The following is a 19436-nucleotide window of genomic DNA, read 5'->3' on the forward strand; positions in this document are numbered from 1 at the left end:
TTTTTTAATGCAATTCATAAGTGTTTAGCTTTACCCATAAGTGTCATTGTCAGTCAAATTTCTCAGGTTGTTGATCTGGAAGTGTCTTTATCTTGCCCTTATTCTTGAAAGATATTTTGCAAGGTAGAGACTCTGAAGTTATTACTGTTTCCCCCTAGCAGTGTTTGCTTATTACCCTACCCTTCGGTGCCTTCCAGTGGTGCCATTGAGATGTCTGTGACATTCTAATTAACATTCATTTGTGGAAAACCTGTCTTTTCTTCTGGTTGCTTGGAAGAAGCATTCTGCAATTTTAATATGTATTTAGGTGTGGATTTCTTTTTATTTAATCCTCTTTGGGACTTGGGGGGGGCTTCATAAATATGAAGACTGGTGTATTTTATCAACTCTGAAAAATTCTCAGCCATTGGCTCACCTCCTTGAATAGTGAGTGTCTGTTTGTCTTTCTCTCAGTGTAAGAATCAGGCACACTGGATTTTTCTCCCCCTGTCTTCCACTTCTCTTATGCTGGCTTTCATATTTCTTGTCTTTTTGACTTTCCTGTTTGCACTCTGTCAGTTGTCATCAGATCTAACTTCTCCTTTACTAACTATTTCTTGGGCTTTGTCTAAACTGCTCTTTATTGAGTTTTTTTTTTTTTTAAAAGATTTTATTTATTTATTTGAGAGAGGCAGAGAGAGTGAGAGAGAGAATGAGTGGGGTGAGGGCAGAGGGAGAAGCAGCTCCCCACCGAGCAGGTAGCCCAACATGGGGCTCAATCCCAGGACCCTGAGACCATGACCCAAGACGATGGCAGACGCCCAACCTGCTGAGCCACCCAGGTTCCCCTATCTATTGAGTTTTAAATTTAAATCATTGTAGTTTAATTTTTGAAGTTCTACTTACATTAACAAATCTGCTTGATCTTTTGTAATCTCCAGTTTCCTTGTAATGCTTTCCATCTTTCTTTTTGTGTTTTAGACATGTTAAACGTATTTTATACTATTTATACAAAAATTTCAACCTCTCCATCTTCGCAGGTCTGATTCTTCTGACTCTTGCTCATGGTGGCTATTTCCTCGTGTATGTAGCAATTTATGACTGCAAGTCATGTTCCTTAGAATGTTCTCTGTTTAAGCTTTGAGGCATGTTTAAAATAGTTCCTCCAGAGTACTTATATTTGCTCCTGCCTGGTCCTCGGGATGCTGCAGTCTGAGACCATTCAAAAGTAAACGTTTGGCTTAGAGTTTCTCAGGCTGCTAGTGTGAATTTTGGCCTGGAACTGGCCTAACCATGAGCTGCAGGAGGCTGACAGGAGAAACCCTGTCCTTAGCCATTTCCAGAGCTCACACCTGAATAAGCAAGTCTCCTCCCAGAGTGAGGCTCTCCCTGCTCTCCCCCTACAGTCTGCTCTGTGGGGACCACGATTTTCAGCAGAGTGCCTCTGACCTGACCTCCCACCCTGCACTGCCCCAGGCTCTCTCCAGGTCCCATTCTCCAGACCCTGCTGAAATTCAGGTCTGGATTACAGGGATTGACATCAGACTCCAGGACAAACATCGCTTCTTCGTAGGGGATATCTTCTTATCCTAGTTTTTGCGTACATTTATGTTCCCCTACTTACTATTGGATTGGCCATGGTTTAAAGAGGGTTTTCTTCTGGTTCTGGCCAGCATTCTTATCTGTCTCAGGAAGGCTCCTCTGCATATGTCATCCGTCACATGACCAAGAATGGCACCCGCCAGCCTCCTCCTCCAGTTCTCTGCTGAGGAGGACGCACCACAGGCACCGTGTCCCGGGGATTAAACCCTGCTGCTGCTAGTGTCTCTGAGAATTCCTTTTATATGTTCATCTAGTTCCCATCTCGAATACGGGTATTCAGTATTTGGAGTGCTATAGATGTCTATGAAATATTGTTTAAAAGATGAATATTTTTTGCTAAGAAAAACCGGCAGAGACTGTACATTCTCCTTTGTACCCATTGCAGGTCTTGAGAGACATTTCTATTTTGAGGACTTTATTTTCCTTTTTAAGTTACAGAAACCCTTCCTGCTATAGTTTTCACCTGTTTCCTCTTTCCTGCTGACTCCCTTCCTCTTAACGTTCAACCGTAATTTATGTGTAGGCTCGGACTGACGAGGAAAAGCCCCCGTGTCTCTGCTCACAATCAGGTCTGCTCCCATACCGTCAGACCAAGTGCCCCGTCCACTAGGAACTTGTCCACTGGCCGTCTTCGTCACGGGGGCTCACTGTATCAGCCGTGGAACCAGAGGCGTGTGTGTGCGTCTCCTTGGGCCGCAGAGCAGACGGCTGGCTGGAAACAGTGTGTGTTTGTTGTCTCATACTTCCAGAAGCCAGAAGTCTGAGATCGCGGTGCCGAGGGCCATGCCCCCTGACACACGTAGGGAGCTTCCTCCTCACCTCTTCTATGTGCGGTGGCAGCTGTGACGCACCTGGGCTGGTGGCCGCACCGCTCTGATTTCTGCTTCTGTTGTCACATGGCCTTCTTATGAGGACACCAGTCACGATGGATTAGAGCCCACCCTGCTCCCGTATGCCCTCATCTTAACTAATGACATTGACAACAACCCTGTTTTCAAATAAGGTCACATTCTAGGGGCTGCAGGTCAGGACGTCAACGTATCTTTTTAGAAAGGGACACAATTCAACCCATAACAAACAACATGGGAACACCAGTAGGGTCAAACCCAGAGGTTCTGCAGATGCTGTCACCTCCCAATAAAACATGGTCCTTTTGCCCCTACCCTACTGATGAGTAGAAAAGACCAAGCACATCTCCGCCTCTACATGAAATGTTTTCAGAGTTCTTCTCTTAACTACACACTAGCGTCCCTTGGCTCTCAATGCTGTTTCATGTAACGAGCCTCCCTTTGGTGTCTCTGTGTTGTCTTGTGAGTAAACTGACCTTTAACAAGAAAACCTAGCCATTCTGCACCAAAGACACTCTCAGCGTCTGTCCCCGAAGCCACGAGGAGGCCCGTGGAGGCCACCTCCCAGACTTTTGTCTGAGACACTCTGTCCACAGGATGTTGTCCTCATGGCATTTCTTGACCAAGTGTAGTTGTCTAGGGAAATGAGGATCTTACCCTGTCACCCTCTTGGTTGCCACTCCCTTCTTTGATTTCTTCTGATACACACCTAGTAAAATTCTGGACCCGTTGCTGTGCACTCGCAGATGGGCAGATCTTGTTTGGACCCTTTCATCTTGTGTAAGTTTAGGCAGTAGGTTCAGCTCCTTGAGCCTCGTAAGATGGGACTCATGTGTCCATTCTGCGGATTTTGTAAGTGTGTTATACAGATGAAACTGGAAAAAGAGCCCAGCTCTTGATAACCAGCAGATCTCTGCAAGCAGTCACCATAAAACCCCTTTAAACAAACGTAGGAAGGGTTGCAGACGGTGGCTGTCCGGAGTGTTTCCTCATTGGTGGGAGAGGCAGCCAGAGAATCTAAATCATCATCTGGCACTGTGAGTAAAACGGGGAGCCCGGGGAAGACACCCTCCCACAGCCCGCAGCGTGGAGGAACTTGGTAGGCTTCTCAGGAGCGACACGGCCCTGCACCGAGAAGTGGGAGAGCGGTACAGCCAGGGCATCCCGGGCAGTGACCACAGCACCCACAGTGTCGTGGACCCGGGAAGCCCATCTGCACGCAGCGTGTCAGCGTGGCCCAGCCTTTCTGGGGCAGGAAGGAGGGCGATGGTGAGGAGAGGGAGCGGTGACCAAGAACGGCACAGCTGCTCCGCTCTGCAGTTTGTGCTTCTCCTGGACGACGGGGCACCTGGTGCATGGGGGTAACTTGACCTGGTGTGCTTCTAGAAAGATCGTTTAGGGGCGCCTGGGTGGCGCAGTCGTTAAGCGTCTGCCTTCAGCTCAGGGCATGATCCTGGCATTCTGGGATTGAGTCCCACATCAGGCTCCTCTGCTGGGAGCCTGCTTCTTCCTCTCCCACTCCCCCTGCTTGTGTTCCCTCTCTCGCTGGCTGTCTCTCTCTCTGTGTCAAATAAATAAATAAAATCTTAAAAAAAAAAAAAAGAAAGATCGTTTAAGTAGCAGGACTGCAGGTGGGTTGTAAGGGATGGCATCTAGTCGGAAATTACGGTATTCTGGCGGGAACTGATGGGGGCCCAAACCACGTCCCTGAGAGCAGGGCTGGATAGAAGGGGAGACGTGAAAAATACTGAGAAAGTCTCACCAACAAGTCTGTGCATCGTTAGACTTCCAAAATAAAGAAGCACCAGAAGTGAATGTAGTTCTTGCCTCCCAGTGTGGGCCGTGGGATAAACGGTTGCCCCCACAGAGGACAATAGAGTTTAACAGGGAGCTTTCAGATAAAAATGCTAGAATTGGGGGTCTACTCCTCTCCCAGTCGTGTCACTTTCTGTGTGAAACTCTAGAATTTTAGCAAACAACAACTTTGGTGAGCAGTTTACAGTTTGCAGAGCACGTCCACATTTTGCTTTAACTGCACAGAAAGGCCCCATTTGTAGGTGACAACCTTGTGAGGAAGGAAAACAGGTTCCCTCTCCCGCCCCCCGCCCCCGGCCGCTGAGTGCACACTGGTTCTCAGACGCGGCCGTGGGCATTTTGGACACGGAGGGCTGTCCTGTGCACTGGGGGTGCTCATCAGCACCCCAGCTTCTGCCCCCATAGCATCCCTCCCACCCACCCCCAGCTGTGACAACCACACATGTCTCCAGGCATTGCCAAGTGTCCCCCTGGAGACATGTGTGGTCAGCCCCACTTGAGAACCCTGTTCTAGCGGCTCAGAGTTTCAGGAAAGGTCAAGTCACAGTCGGGACAGTGGATAGAATTCGGGTATTTCACATCCGCCATGTGTCCCACGGAGCAGCCCCTGGTAGCACCGCACACAGCCGGCTCCCTGCTCGGCCGGTCTGCTCTCTGATGCTCGCACACCCGCCCAGCACCACACGGGTACATTTCCAGGAGTATCTTGTTCATTCCTCTATCATTTTACGTTCTACATCTGATAAACCTGGTAGGCGGAGTTCACGTCTGGCTTGCCGGCGCCCAGCACCCTGTGAGTCGAGTGTACGGTGACCGTGAGCTCACGCTCCCTGGAACTCCATCTGGGGGAGTTCTCTGAAGCCTGGGTGTAATGTAGATTTCTCTAAGAGAGCATAGCTGCGTGTTTCCACCGGGCACCTTGGGTAAGAAGTAGTCAAGACCACTGGAGCTTTTGCTGCTGTTTTCAGATGACACAGGGGGTGCGTGAGGGCCACAGGCCTGTGTACGGAGGGGCTGTGTGCACAGATGGTCAGGGGTCACTCTCGCTCCCCCGGTCCTCTCTTGTTACTGCTAGTGCTCAATCACGGGCCCTGGTCTGCAAGGGGGGTGATTTCCGTCCATCTCGCATGGGGGGTGCAGTCCTGTGAGACCCCGCACTGGGCGGGTGACTTTGTCCCCTGAGGCCCTCGGTGCTGTAAACGGAACCTGGGCAGCATTCTTGGCTTGTAACAGGTTTGTTGACCAAACGCGGCTTGTAATGGGATCAAAGCACACCTTTCAGTACTTATCAGAGTGAATGACTGGGGACCCTGTCAATTTGCATAGCTTTTTCTTCCCACGCCTGAATAACAGACAATCATGTTTGCTTTCAGTTTTAAATATTTGATTAAGAAATTAGTATTTCCAGCCCTACGGACTGACCAGACTCATGGTCTCTTTGCCCAGCTTGAGGTTGTGTCAGGCCAGGAGGCTGCTGTGTCACTGCCAGGCTCAGCGTGGGATGGGAAGAGATACAGGGAGAGAACAGACTCACTGGGACTGGTCTGCACACAGGTGGCCTCCCTCTGACCGTTTCTCTCATGGAGAGCTGTCTTTTCTTCTGGGGTTACTGCAGCTGGAGACCCCCCCCCCCCCCCCCGCCCCAGCCTGCACGTACTTACAGGACAGAGGCTTCCGGATCTGGAAGTTCCTGGAATTCCTCCCTCAGCCCCAGGCCTGGTGCTGCATGCTTCTGCTCCAGACAGCATCTCAGAGACCCCCAGACGTGCCCCTTCATCACATGGCCACACCTGATCTGTAAGAAACCTTGCACCCTTCCTCCTGCAAGCTCTGTGAATACAGGTCCATTCAGTGAAGAGCCCCTCCTGAGCCTCCCCGCAGCAGTGACCATCCCTGCTCTCTGGAACTCAGACCTGAGCTGCTGCGCCCCCAGCAAATCAAGCTCTTGTGGTGGGGCTTGAAGCAAAGGCGGTGGCATCCCCCGACCCCGTCCTTCGGGTGGAGGGCGAGGAAGGGTATGACAGTACGGATTTTGCCAAAGTTACCTTCCTTCCAGAAGCCTCCCTCTCCTTCCTGTCCAGGGCGTGTTCTGTGCTTAAAGAAGGGGGAATTCCAGGGTGGACCACACCTTAGTTATTGTTTCTGAAATTCTGAAATCGTATGCCTCAGGTGTCCTGGGGACTTGGTAGAACTTTAATTTCCATTAATCAATCATGAAACCCCCTTTGCTCTAAATTCTCAATGACCTGTTCTTGTACAAGTTGGGGCCCACCTCATCTGTTTGCCCAGGAAAAATGGCTCCTTATCCCCAGGGTTCACCCCAAGTGCCTCCTCCTCCAGTTAGGACCGACTTCTCATTTGTCTTTGTCCACGTAGCATTTCCTTACACGTTTCTTTCGCATTGCATGGAAACTGCATTGTGTTTGCCCGTTCACCTTGTCCTCATGGGACGGCGAACTTCGACAGGTCAGGAGCTGTCCACACTCATCTCTGTATCCCTAGGGCTGAGCACAGCACCAGGCCCCAGGAGGTGTCCATGACCATTCGTGGGGCCGAGGACAGTGCACGTGGTCAGCACTTGCTTACTGGCAGTGGCACAGAACACAGGCTTCCCATGGTCAAAGCAGAGAAAAACTCAAGGTCATTAGGGGGCTGCTGAGCTTGGTCTTCTCTCCAAGCCTCCCCTCCCCTCCCCACCATCAGGGCACGAGACTTTGTTAAGCTTACCGTTCCCCCCCAGTATTTGGGAGGGTCATTTAGGCCCAGGTGAAAGTGGGCCCTGATACCTACTGCAGAGTTGGTGGTCTGGAAGTATGCATTGTATTAGCACAGGAAGTGGTGGTAAACGATCTTTAGAGATTATGAGACGTACTTTACCAGGTTAAAGATAAAGGCAAGCAGAAATATTCTAGTAATGAAATTATTTCTACAGTTGAAAATATGAAAGCTTTTTTTTTTTCTCTTTCGAGACATCCAAGTTCAATAGAACAGTTTGGTTGCACTTAAACATGGGGGATCGTGAATGCCCCATAAGACATTTCCTTTCCAATTCGGTTATAAATGCTCTTGTGGTAAAACAGAGCCTTGATCTAGGCCTGCCCGAGGCTTTTGTCCTCAGCTGGATGCCCCCAAGCTGGCACATTTGGCATACGGTACTGCCACCCGCTCCCCCAGTGAAGCTTGTTAGAACTGGCCCCTTCCTCATCCCAGGGGCTGCACCAGCCCCATGTCCACGGCCCATCAGCTGCTCTCTGCCAGAGCTACATGGCAGAGTCCTGGCCTGTCTCTGCATTTGTTCAGAGCCGGAGGCCTGAAGTGCTGGCCAAGGAGAAAGGGAAGTCTCTAGGCCTTAAGAAGCTGTTTCCCAGAGTGGGGAGAGCCGCCCTCCAGCAGAACCCTTGTGGGAAGCAGGACCCAGTTTTGACATGCATATTTGCATCTTAGAGATGCGCGGCGGGAGCACAGAACTTGCAGGTGTGCTCCAGCTCTCCAAGCAAGGGAGTGGCAGGACCATCATCACTCACCACCCAGCCTGTGGCATCCATCGTACCCCAGAGATCTTACGTGGCCTCACGTCCTGACCCAGATGCAGCATGAAATTGCCAGTTTGTATTTGGGGCACACTTTAGCAAAGATAGCCCTTTACAGGTAGTAATGTAACCTTCGACTTAGCCAAGGGGATGACAGGACACTTGGGATTTTTCACAATCTACCTGGCAAAAGAGCAGTGTCTGTCACGCAATACCATATGCATGAATGTTTCTGAACTTTTCAGGGGGTGGTGGTAGTGTGCTGACATTGTTTGACCTTATCTTAAACATTGACTCAACACGTGCATGTTGCACAAGAGTAAAACAGAAAAGGCTGCACGGAGCTCAAAGATCTGGAACTGTCTATAGCCCTCTGGTGAGCATTTCTAGAAAAAAAAAGAAAAAAGTATGTTCCCCTTTAAGGCAGATCCCCTCCAGCCCTCCAGCCAGCAGCCGGCCTCCAAGAGCCCTGCCTCAGGACACTGTGCTGGGCCTAGTAAGTCATCCGTTTGGATAATTTTCTATATATGGAGTCGGAGGTCATGGAGAACGGATGTGTCTTTGTTCTCCAAGCACTGCCAAGGGAGGTTTCCTCAGACCGCGTGGGGATCCGTTCATCCCGGGGGAGTGACGGATGGAACCGCAGGTCCGGACGCCCCGGGCTACGGGGCCGCGGCGCGGGGGCGAGGAGAGGTGCAACGCGCACTGCGAAGGCTCACGGAGCCCCTCGGATTTTGTGTCATTTTCCAGAAATGTTCGCTAATTAACAAAAGTTTTGTTCGGCACAGAAGAGCATTACGCCAACGTGTGTATGTGGCTGTTTTAAGGAAAGAAACCATCACGACACCCCCAAGCTAGAAAAGAGCCTGCAGGGCAGCGGAGCAGAACGGAGGTCCGGCGCCGGAGCCGCTGGGGCCCCAGCACCGCCCGCCGGGCGCAGCGCAGCGGTCCTCGGTGGGGCTCGGCAGCCTTGCGCCGCCCCGGGCGCCGGGTGGGGGTGTGGGCCGGGGGCGGGTTAGCGCGCAGGGAGTCCTCGGAGGGAGGGAGCACCAGGAGAAGGGGGAGGAGAAGGAGCGCCTGGGGCGCTGGGACGGTGGCCCTGATTGGTGGTAGTGTCAGGGGGCCGGGGCAGGGGCGGGGTTGCTCGGCGTTGGTCCTCTGGCGGGGGGGAGGGGGAGGAGGAGATGGAGGAGGAGGAGGGAGCGCCTGGGTTTGGACTTGCTGATTGGCGGCAGTGGCGGCGGGCGGGGCGGGGCGGGGCTGGTCCTCGCCGGGGCGGCGGCGGCCGCAGCAGTGGGGGGGGGGGGAGGGAGCATCTGATTGGCGGTAGTGACTGTGGGAGGGGTGGGTGGGGCTGCCTGGGGCTGGTCCTCGCTGGGCGGCGGCGGCCGTAGCGGCTGCAGCAGCGGCCGAAGAAGGAGGAGGGCGAAGAGAAGGAGGAGGAGGAGGACGAGGAGGAGGAGGAGGAGGAGGAGGAGGGAGCATCTGGGGCGGCCGCCACTGATTGGCTGTAGTGGCTGAGGGCGGGGCGGAGCTGGCGGAGGCTGGTCCTCGCCGAGCGGCGGCAGCAGTGGCAGCCGCGAGAGGAGGAGGAGGAGGAGGAGGGGGAAAAGAGGAGGAGGAGGGAGCATCTGGGGCGGCGGGCGCTGATTGGCAGTAGTGGCTGAGGGCGGGGCGGGGCGGGGCAGGCTAGGGCTGGTCCTCGCTGGCTGCAGGAGGAGGAGGGGGAGGAGGAGGAGGAGGGCGGGAGGAGGGAGCGCTGGAGCCCCGGCCGCGGTGGCCGGCTCGGCCTGCCCTTTGTGCCCGCAGCCCGCGCCCCGCGCCGATGGCCGCCGCGCCGGGCTCCCCCGCGGCGCGTACCCGCCCGCGGACCTGACCCCGCGCGCCTGGGATGCGCCGGGAATGCGCGTCCTCCGGGCCTGCGGCTCCTCCCGGCTAAGCGCGGGGCGATGGACCTGAGCATGAAGAAGTTCACCGTACGCAGGTTCTTCTCCGTGTACCTGCGCAAGAAGTCGCGCTCCAAGAGCTCCAGTCTAAGTCGACTCGAGGTAAATGCCATCGCCTCTGTGCGCGCAGGTACCCAGGTCCCCGCCGCGCCCTGGAGGATGCTGCGGGTCGCAGAGCCATCCCGAGCCCTTTCTATTGTCACATGCACGATACCCACAGACCCATGTCAGGGAGTTAAAGTTATTTGAGAGCCGGTCCGGTTTTTCTAAAACCGAACGCTATTGTTGGGACTTAGCAATAACTGGACCGGTCCTCGGGTTCTCCTCGGGGATTAAACTCTGCCCCTGTGGAATTTCTAACTAATTTTGTTCCGGAGTCTGCGCAGGATGCGGAGCGGTCACCGTGCCCACATAGGTGCTGGGGTAGGGAGGGCGTTTCGGTCCGTGCGGCTGGACCGCGGCTCGGTGTGGCATCTTCGAAGTCCCAAGAAGAGAACCTCCGCGGCTCTCCCCTCGGCTGAGGGTCGTGGGGGTAGAGGGGTGGGTTTATATTTCTGTGGCCCGCAGCCACACAAGTGCTACCGTATGGTGCAGATGTTGGTGTATTTGAAATCAGTGTAGCATTGACCGTATATATACATACATACGTTAAAAGGTAACAGCTCAGTCTGGTCGGGCCAGTCTCAAACGGTGCTCAGTAGCGAAGTGCCTGGCGCAATATCCCTGCAGCCCCGGGTTTGATAGAGATTCGCCCTGAAACCCAGAGGACCCTGAAAATTATAATCTTTTTTTCTGTCCCTCATCTTGTCATCTTTGGGTTTCCAAAATCGCTGTGGACAGTTCTCTGATGTGTTTATTTCAGCAGTCAGATCTTGTTCTCTTCATCCCGGTGTCCAAATTACATTGTTGAATCTATAGATGACCAAATGGTGGAACGTGTTTAAGTAAAAAGAGAGAGAGAGAGAGAGAGACATTGTGATGTTGGGGGAGGGGCTGGCCACACAGCTAGTGTTGCCCTTTGACGTTGCCCTGGCCTTTGCCACAAGGCTGGCACCTCCCTGGGTTTTGACTTGTTTCTAAGGAAGTCAAATCAATTGGAACAATGTCACATTTTTCATCTTGGTTTTCTTTGTCCCGGCTGCCATGATATTCGATACAGGCATGGGCTGTTACAATTACCAGATATTTAAGCAAAGCTCAGGAATAGCCATGAATGCAACAGGGAATTACTTGTATAAAAAGTTTCTGTTATGGTATCACTAAGTCAGAGTTGGACTGGATAGGACTTTTGTGGCTGGTTTCTGAGGGTAGAACGTATTTTTCAAACAAACACAACTGTTAATCAAATAATGGAGGAGGGCTTGCCTCAAACCTACACTGACAGAAATTAAACACGAATTCAGTGAGATAAATCATTTTCCTGGATCTCAGGGATTTTTTAAAAAGCTAAAGTTGATAAGAACAGAAAGTCAGAACAGTATTTACCTTTATGCCCAATAACTTTTTATTCATCAAAACGCCAAGTTTATTATACAGCTCCTTGTCTCCCTTCATTTATTGTCCTTGCCAAGGGGAGGCACAGGGGTGGGCAAACTCCCAGTGCTGGGCAGGAAGACCAGCAATAGATACCGGGCTGGGGTATCTGGTAGAGGGTCAGGAATTCCATCAACTTGATGTACTCACCTCCAGTGTTCGGGTTCAGCAGGGAGAACCAGGTCTGGGAAGTGCCTCAAAAAAATAACATAATGAGAAACCAAGAGGGAGATAGAAATGAGGTTTCTTCAATGTGAAAATAAAATTTCTAAACCATAAATACACGATCAGATGGGCAGAAGGTCAGCTGACTAGAGAGGAATGTGATCTATCAGCACGTAATCCATGAGCACTCCGTATAACCTGGATGCTGGATGCTGGGTGCCGGATAGAAGTACTGAGAAAGGTGGTCAGCTGGGACGCAAGTCTCAGTTCTCTGCAAATGCATTCACCTGTCTCTTGTGAAAACTCAGGTAGGCGTGTTTTCCTATCATTCTGTTGACAGGGGGACTTCCCCCCAAATTGAGGATTTTGGTGGAAACTTACCAACTAATTCATCCTGCAGTTGCTTTTTAAAAACCTGCTATGTGTTCAGCCCTTTTCTCAGCATTGTAGATCCGAAGCTACAAGTCCTAGAAGTCCTGGCCTCATGATGCCTCCACCTAGTGGGGGATCTGATAAGCCGCCGACCCTGTGCTTCCGTCCAGCAAGTTCCATATTCCTGCCCAGCTCTCTTTCCATCTTTTTCCAGAGAAGCCTGTTTACCCACTTGCTTATCCACAGCAGATTGTAGGCCAAGAAACATTCATCAGAAAAATGTAAAATTGTGGAGTGGGGAAGGGGGGGCTGTCCATAGTTCGAGGTTGAGTAATAGGACATATAAAGCACTTAGCATGGATGTATATTTTCTGTTTGGACTGATGAAAAAGATTACTCATTTTGTAAAAATGAACATTTTTTCATTGTTTCTGTGAAATTTATTTTGTAAAATATACACGGAGACTGAAAATTTTTGTTTTTTGAATTCAGACTCTAGTGCCATAAATAGGAAAGTGACAGTAGTTACTGTAAGTTGAAAACACTGTTATCTTTATTAAAATGGCCTTCAGGGAGAGACTCAGTCTTAATATTTTCATACTTGCTTTTAAATTTAACTTTAATCTAGAATCCAACATTTGGTAAACTCTAACCAACAGAGAAGCCAAATTACTTAATCAGATTTGGAAACAGTTTATGAATGACAGCTTAAATATTTTTATAGTGTCTCGGCGTTGCACCAACTGAGATGGCCAAATCGTTGACTCTGGCAAGAGTGATTTTTGGAGTTTCTAAAAGGAAATTGGGTATCTTTCCTAGACTTCTTTGTATGAGCCCTAGAAAGATATCAGCTTTCCCTGGCTGACCTTCACCTGATTTCAAGGTGTTGACCTCACTGCCTGAGAGCCTCCACGCCTCCCTGGAGGGTATAACCAGCTCCTGATTCAGCAGTCCATTTTGTAGATGAGGAAACGGAGCCAGGGAAGCCAAAGGACTCACTTATGCGCCTAGACTGTTTTAAAGGAAGTTCTTGCTGTAAGAGTATGTGCCGTCTATTATTAATTTTAGCCCTTCTGGTTTGTGGGGTTGCTGGAGTTTCCCGTGTATTAGATGAGGCTTGAAGGAAAGCTATTGTAATTATTAAAAAGAAATTACTCTGAGGGGTATTTTGGAAGGTGCTCCATAACCTAGAATTATTCTAGAGAACCTTGTTTGAAGTCAGAAAGTTCCGGGTAAATCTGGGCTTTGTATCCTGTCCGCCTGCATTGGGTTCTCGTGTGATCTTTCACAGCAGGAGACTGCTCCTGAACGCGTGAGCCCCATTTCCCTCCACTGTGAGATGGGCTGGGACCTCCTGCCTCGTAGGGTTAAAGTGACGAGTGTGAGCTATCGTACCTATATACTTCACGGGGAGTCTGGGTGGTGGCACTGCTCGTTAGCCACGGATACTGATGAATATTTTCTGGGCGAGGGATGGTTTTCACAGTGCTCATTGTCTCCTGGTGCCATGTGAACCTGGGATTGCCCCGTGGCCTGCAAAACCCATGGCTTGTGCTATCCCAGTAAACCCTCAGCCTGGTAATTAATAGTTTAGACGACCTTCCTCCATACTTAGGGGAAGAAAAGGCCAGAGATCACTTCTCCCAGGCTTCCTTCCATACCATCGTTCACTAGGATCAGACCCATTGGCTAAGATGGAGTTTCCGTCGTCTGGCTGGATGGCGGTATTCCTCTTCCTTATCTTACGTATCACCCTGTGAGTCAGCTGCACCGGTCCGTGAATGCATTACCAATTCAGGCCCCAGAGCCATAGCATCAGAAGCTAAGGTGGCTTCTAGAGTCAGGAAATGCCCCAGCATCAGCATCCCAAGGTCGGGAGCTTCAGGAAAGCACCCTCTCTGGCTCAGCCTTCAGTTCCCCAGGAGAGACCTCAGAGGTCTGACGTTCAAGCTCCAAGCCTGGCATGGGGCTGTGGAAGGTTGAGAGGGTTTGGCTAGGAAGGGCTTGGACAGGGATATACTTTTTAAATTAATGAAAAGGGATCTTATTTACTCAGTACAATTTATCTACCAGTTTGTTAAAGGTATCAGTGCTCAAAGACAGTTCAGTCCAGGAACGGCTATTTTATGTGTAGTCACCAGAGCTGGGGAGTTGTTTCTCTTTAATTACCTGTCATTTTTGACATTTTTACTCAAAGACATTTGAGGGTGAGTGAGAAGGACAAAATGCAAGTCCTTTAGCTGGGACATGGGCAGTGGTAAGCTGTTGAGTGGAAGAATTTCATTTATTTATGTACTGCTCAGCTGTTTACACGAAGAATTTGTAGCCTGTACCATGTACATCGTGCTAAACAGTTGGTACATAGGATGTGATCTTTGTATGATCTCTGCCCTCAGTGGGCTTAACGTCTAGTGAGAGAGGCAGACCCGGGAATGGAACCTAGCATGTGAAATTTCTAGCATCCGTGACTTAAACAGTCTGATTATATTGATTGTTAATTAATTTCTATTTCCCACAGTCGCAGGTCACCAAGTGTTGTCTGCGTGTGCGTTTGAATATATTTTAATTGCTTACCCCTTTTAAAGGGAAGCAGGATGTCCTAGTAAAGTAAGTGCTAAGGGGCTCTTAGCAAATCCTGGGAGTGATGTTGGCTCTGGTCGTGGAGAAAAGGAAAGCTTCCTGGAAAGTTAAACATTAAGGCTTATTCTTGGTGCTTGATAGGTAAGCTCTTCTTCTAGATCTTGGGTGGTTTCCCGGAAAACCATTTCTAATTAATATAATTTTCAGGTACTTTCAGTAAATGCACCCAAAAATTCTGTGGGAAGTCTGATTTTTATTGGGCTTTCAGACAACAAGAACAACAACAAAAATCAGAGAAGATCACAAGAAAGAGTCCATATTAATAAGTATTTAATTTGCTTACTGTTTTGCTTATATATGTTTCTTCTATTTTAAACACACTAAAATTAATTTCTTTTTGGTCACTTCTTGGGATAGGCCTTATCTCAGCAATTTCATGACATACTTGCTCTCCTTACATCGAAGAAAACTCCCCAAAATATTGTTGCTTTTTCAAAAATATGTGAAAAGACAACCAAAAATATTGAGATTTCCCCCATTTGTCTTTTTCACCTCCTTTCTGCCTTCTTTCCCTAAGCCTCCGTGCCAACTATCTTCCACCACACACCCCAATCTGGCAGAGACTGTTCCAGTATGTTTTTCATGCTTTCAGAAGCACAGGAAAGAAATGGAAATCCTCTGACTTATCACCCCGGGTTTCACCCTGCTGCTTGCATGCTGGGTGGACGGTTCTTAGTTGTGGCCAGTTAGTCAGTGGGTGGAAGAAGTCTGAACTCTCTGGGGCAGGGAGGGAGGTGGAGAGAGAGACGTTGGGGCTTGAGAGGCAGGACATGTTAACCAGTGTGGGGTGGGGTATTTAGTACATTCGGCTGCTCCAGTGGAAAGGGCTCCTCTGAAATATGGGGAAACTGAGGCTAGGTCTGTTTTATATGGAGTTGGTAACCAGTACTTTAGCCAGAAATAACCTTCCTCTTGGGCCCGAAGGTTCTGTGCTTGTCAAGTAAGTACAGACGGGCTGGAAGTAGAGACGTCCTCTGGAATGCTCTGCTTGTATTTCTGATGACGCTGGGTTGTGTTGTGTTGTATTTTTCCTCCAGCATTATATGTTTGCCGATATATTTTCACTGGCAAAAGCTATTAAATTAAACTCAAGTAGGAATTATCAACAAATAGTCTGTTAAGCTACAGTTTGATTTAATCAAGCAAATGGATGAGGCACAAATATATTCAGTATAAAATATGGTTCATCATGTCTGGTTTGCAGCTGTGTCAGAAGCCTTTCCTGCTCCGAGCTAGCAAGGAGGCGTAGTGGTGCGGTAGTTAGCCACGAGGCACCTGCACTCCGCGCTCTGGATGGCGAATGTGTGCGCAGTGACCACAAACCTGTGATTTCTCATGAAGTGGGCAAGAGCCTGCGTTTGAAACCACCCGAGATGTGCTGTGACAGAGACTCTTCTCCATCAAACTGTAGTCAGGCTCCTCTGGGTCCCCTTTGCAATGAGGCTCTGACCTTGGGCTCCTGCGTCGTCCTTGCAGTGCCCAGTGTTAGTAAGAATCCCGCTGAGCCAATTTAGAGAGAACTACCCCTGCCCCCCCGCCCTGATATCTGCCCGAATTCGTAATCCCCACCACTCCTCAGGTGATGTCTGGTCACCCCCTGCCTGCAGGGAGAATCCTACGAGGTCAGTTTAGAAAGACTCACCTTGCCCTCACCAACCCTCCAGCTCTGCTCCTTGCCCACAAATCCCCACTCTTCCTTCCTGTATCTGGGTCCAGCTCCAACTCTCTCCCCTACTAACAAGACCCCATTGCAGTGCTTGGGTGAATGGAGTCTTCCTGCTGTTTTAGCAGGGGTCAGAATAATCTTCCTTGGCCAGTATTTATTGTTATGGTAATTTGCATATGTATCTTGAGATCCATGAAGGCATGTCCCAGGGCCACCACTGGTCAGAGAACCCTACTTGGTTCCACCCAGAAAATACACAGTGCCACTGGCCACTCCTCCACGAGCTCTGGTGCTTGGGACCCCAGGCCGTGTTCCTGTCCCGCCACACCCTGCATAGTGCTACCTCCCTGCCTCTGGATGTGCCCCAACCTTGCTGGCTGCCCCTTCTCCGGGCCACCTGGCACGCCCTCGTCTCTGCCCTGAGCCTCGCCAGGCACGGCACCCGTTTGGGTTCCTACCTGCTCAGCTATAGGGGGACAGCCGTATACTACTAATACCATCTCGCGTCACAAAATGCTTGGAAAGTGAAATGGGCCTCGGCGGGGGGGCGGGGCATCTGCACTTGCTTTCTGGGGTGTTACACAAAGCTGGCTTTGGTTGGACCCTGTCTGTAACGAGTTTTGCACTACATTATGGAAACGTGGAGTTTCTCTCCTCTTTTGTCAGCCTCTCTTGCCCTTCTGAGGACACATCTGCTTCAGGTTAGTATTATCACCGCAAAGCAGCTTTTCCGAAGTTGTGGCTCTGTTAAGGTTACCAAGAGTGGTGGTTTAATCTACAGTGCTGTCGTTTTGAATGTAAGTCATGAAACAGCAGCTCTCGTGAAACAGAGGAGGGAGTCCACGCTGTTCTGGGGTCAGCCCTTGAGCTCGGGGACTAACAGCATGGCCGGGACTGGGAATGTTGGAAGAGGGGTGAGGCGTTCCTAGATACTCTCCGGCTTCTTATAGAGAAGAACTGTCCTGTCTTTTGACTGCTCTGTGCTCCCATATGTAATTAACAAGAGTCAAAAAACTGAATCCGCGACTGAGTACTTAGACTGTTGGCCATTGTGTTTTCTTCTGTTGCCAGAGGAAAGAGGGCTGTGAATGAGACTGGCAGGCTTCACGCCCCTGGAATGATTCATGTGCCGTATTTGCAGGCCTGGGATTTTCAGAGGGACATTAGCCAGAACACACCTCGGGACCTGCTTTGCTGCATCTCTGCAGCTCCCGTGAGCTGGAACACTCTGCGCTGAGATGATCCCGCCACACCGTCCAGCCCAAGCCCCACGGGCTTGCAGCTTGTACTCATTAAAATGTGCAGTTGAATTTATAAGGGGAAGGAATGGAGGGATTCTACTTTGAAAGACTCTATTTTGGATTATTTTGGGTAGAAATGCTCTAATGATTACTTAAGAAAATTGCTCATTCGGGTCCCCATGTTCACACTTACGGACCAAGATAATTGCAGACTTTCTAGAACTAAAGTTAGTATTAATATTAATTTCCAAATGTATTTTCACATCCGAAGTATAGCGTGGACAGCTCCTTTCTAAAGGTGTAAAAGAAAGCACATCACTCAGGAACGCGAGTAAAGTGCAAGAGGAGGCCCAAAGACGCGGTGGCACGTCGTGTGTGGGAAGGTGTCCGTGAGGCCAGAAGGCAGCGGCGGAAGCCCCGTGGAGCTGTGCAGGCCCCACTGGGGCTTGTGGGACCCCCCATTCGCTCGGCTGCCCGCCGGGGAACCGCCGAGGTGCGTCACGGCCGCACTCTGCAGGGCGAATGCACGGAGGTGCCCTGGGAGACATTCTTGTCCCAGGACTTGCTAAAGTGACTCTCTTTGGTTGACTTTGAAGATAAAGCAAAGGAAAGAAAACCAGACAAATGAAGCAGAAAGGAGCCCTTATTTTTAGAAGCCCTTCGGCTCCTCGCCATTGGCTGCGGTTGTAATGACCTGAGGGAACAGGGCAGGCGTGCTGCTGAAATAATACACTGGCAGTTGGAGCTAACTGCCTGCACCCCAGAGAACCCCAAGAAACAGCAGGAGGCCGGGCATGACTTCTGTATTTCTGGGTCTTATGTCTCTAGATCTCACATGCATTCTGATGTGTGACTTAGTCAAGACTTTGTAGGATCCACTCCAGCAGCGAAGTGGATAACAGTGTCCGACCTGATAGGCCACGCGGAAGCTGATGTGCACAGGGCTCGCGTACGTGCACGTGGTGGGCTGCGACGGCTGGAAGGATTTAGACTGTCAGAAAATCTTTATCACTACGTGTCACTGTTTTCTTTGACAGCCTGTGTTTTGAGGCTCAGGACAATGGGACTCCAAGCGTTGGCATAAGAACGTAAGAGTGACTCTTCAGAATGGACCGTAGTCATTTTGCATGTGCATTAGGGAGGGAGAAGGGGTACGGACTGGAGACGTCATCCCAACCCTGACGGGGCTCCTGCCCACTAGCGGTGATGGGCACGGCCGGATCAGGCTTTCTGCTACGGTCTCCACATCCCACCCACAGAGCGAGCACTGAGTGTGGCCTTCTGCCGTCATTTCTAGTGCTGCACTCAGTCCCACCCACCCATGGACCCTCCCTCAACCCCCTGTGTTGTCCCCTCTGAGTGGCTGTCCCCCAGCCCAGGCCCATGCACTCAGCCCTTCCTCCACACCCAGCCACCCCCTTTGCTCAGAGCTCCTCCGTGGAGGCGTGAGGACAGGGCCGCCTCCTTCCCCGGAGGACTGGCTCTGGAGCATTGGTTTTGGACAGAGAAACTCTGGGAATTGGTGCAGGGAGGTAATCACTACTCTGTGACCCAGGATGGAGGAGAGCAGGCTGCCCTGAGTCCTCGCGTAGAGGGTGCTTTGTGTTCAAAACCACATCTAGACGGGAGGACGGTGTTAAATAGAGAAGCAACGGGAGAAGGTCTTCCTTGGGGTGTGGGCTCGGTCACCCATTTCTGTGGTGTTCCGGGTTTTTGTAAAATTCCTCAAATCACATGTCCTCCTGCTGGGTCAGGCCCAGCTGTTGGGGAGGCGCACCCCCGTCCTCCCTGATGCTATCATTGGTGTGGACGTGACTCCTCCATGGTAGCTCATTGCTTTGTGGCCGTGTGTGAATAAAACCCTTTCGAACCGGCCTGCAGCTGATCAGAAGCCCATCGGGCTCTACTCCAGTGGCTCTGCGTCCATGGACAGCACGAGCGGCCCTCAGGACTCTTGTCCAGCTGTGTCCTACACGGGCGCTGTCCGTGCACTGAGCGTCTTCTGTTATGTGTGAGGTCCTTGGAGGCCTCAGGTATTAGCTGAATATTCACCACGTGCCTAGAAATTATCTGTAGGGCTTGCGTTTAGGGAGTTAAAG

At 50.7% G+C, this 19436-nt stretch overlaps 1 protein-coding gene across 5 annotated transcripts in view; it reads left to right on the plus strand.

Annotated features, from left to right (window-relative positions):
• Positions 1 to 19436, plus strand: part of RPS6KA2 (ribosomal protein S6 kinase A2) — a 332623-nt gene that overhangs the window by 166556 nt on the left and 146631 nt on the right. Inside the window, exon 1 of one of the 5 annotated variants that reach the window (XM_026505193.4) lies at positions 9536 to 9822. The exons of the other annotated variants lie outside the window; for them this stretch is intronic. Coding sequence (XP_026360978.1) covers positions 9724 to 9822 — 99 coding nt within the window. The 5' untranslated portion in view covers positions 9536 to 9723. Of the gene's footprint in view, positions 1 to 9535; positions 9823 to 19436 lie in introns of those variants that run through there. 5 annotated transcript variants of the gene reach the window in all.

Source organism: Ursus arctos, unplaced genomic scaffold (genome assembly GCF_023065955.2).
Source record: "Ursus arctos isolate Adak ecotype North America unplaced genomic scaffold, UrsArc2.0 scaffold_13, whole genome shotgun sequence".
Classification (NCBI taxonomy): domain Eukaryota; kingdom Metazoa; phylum Chordata; class Mammalia; order Carnivora; family Ursidae; genus Ursus; species Ursus arctos.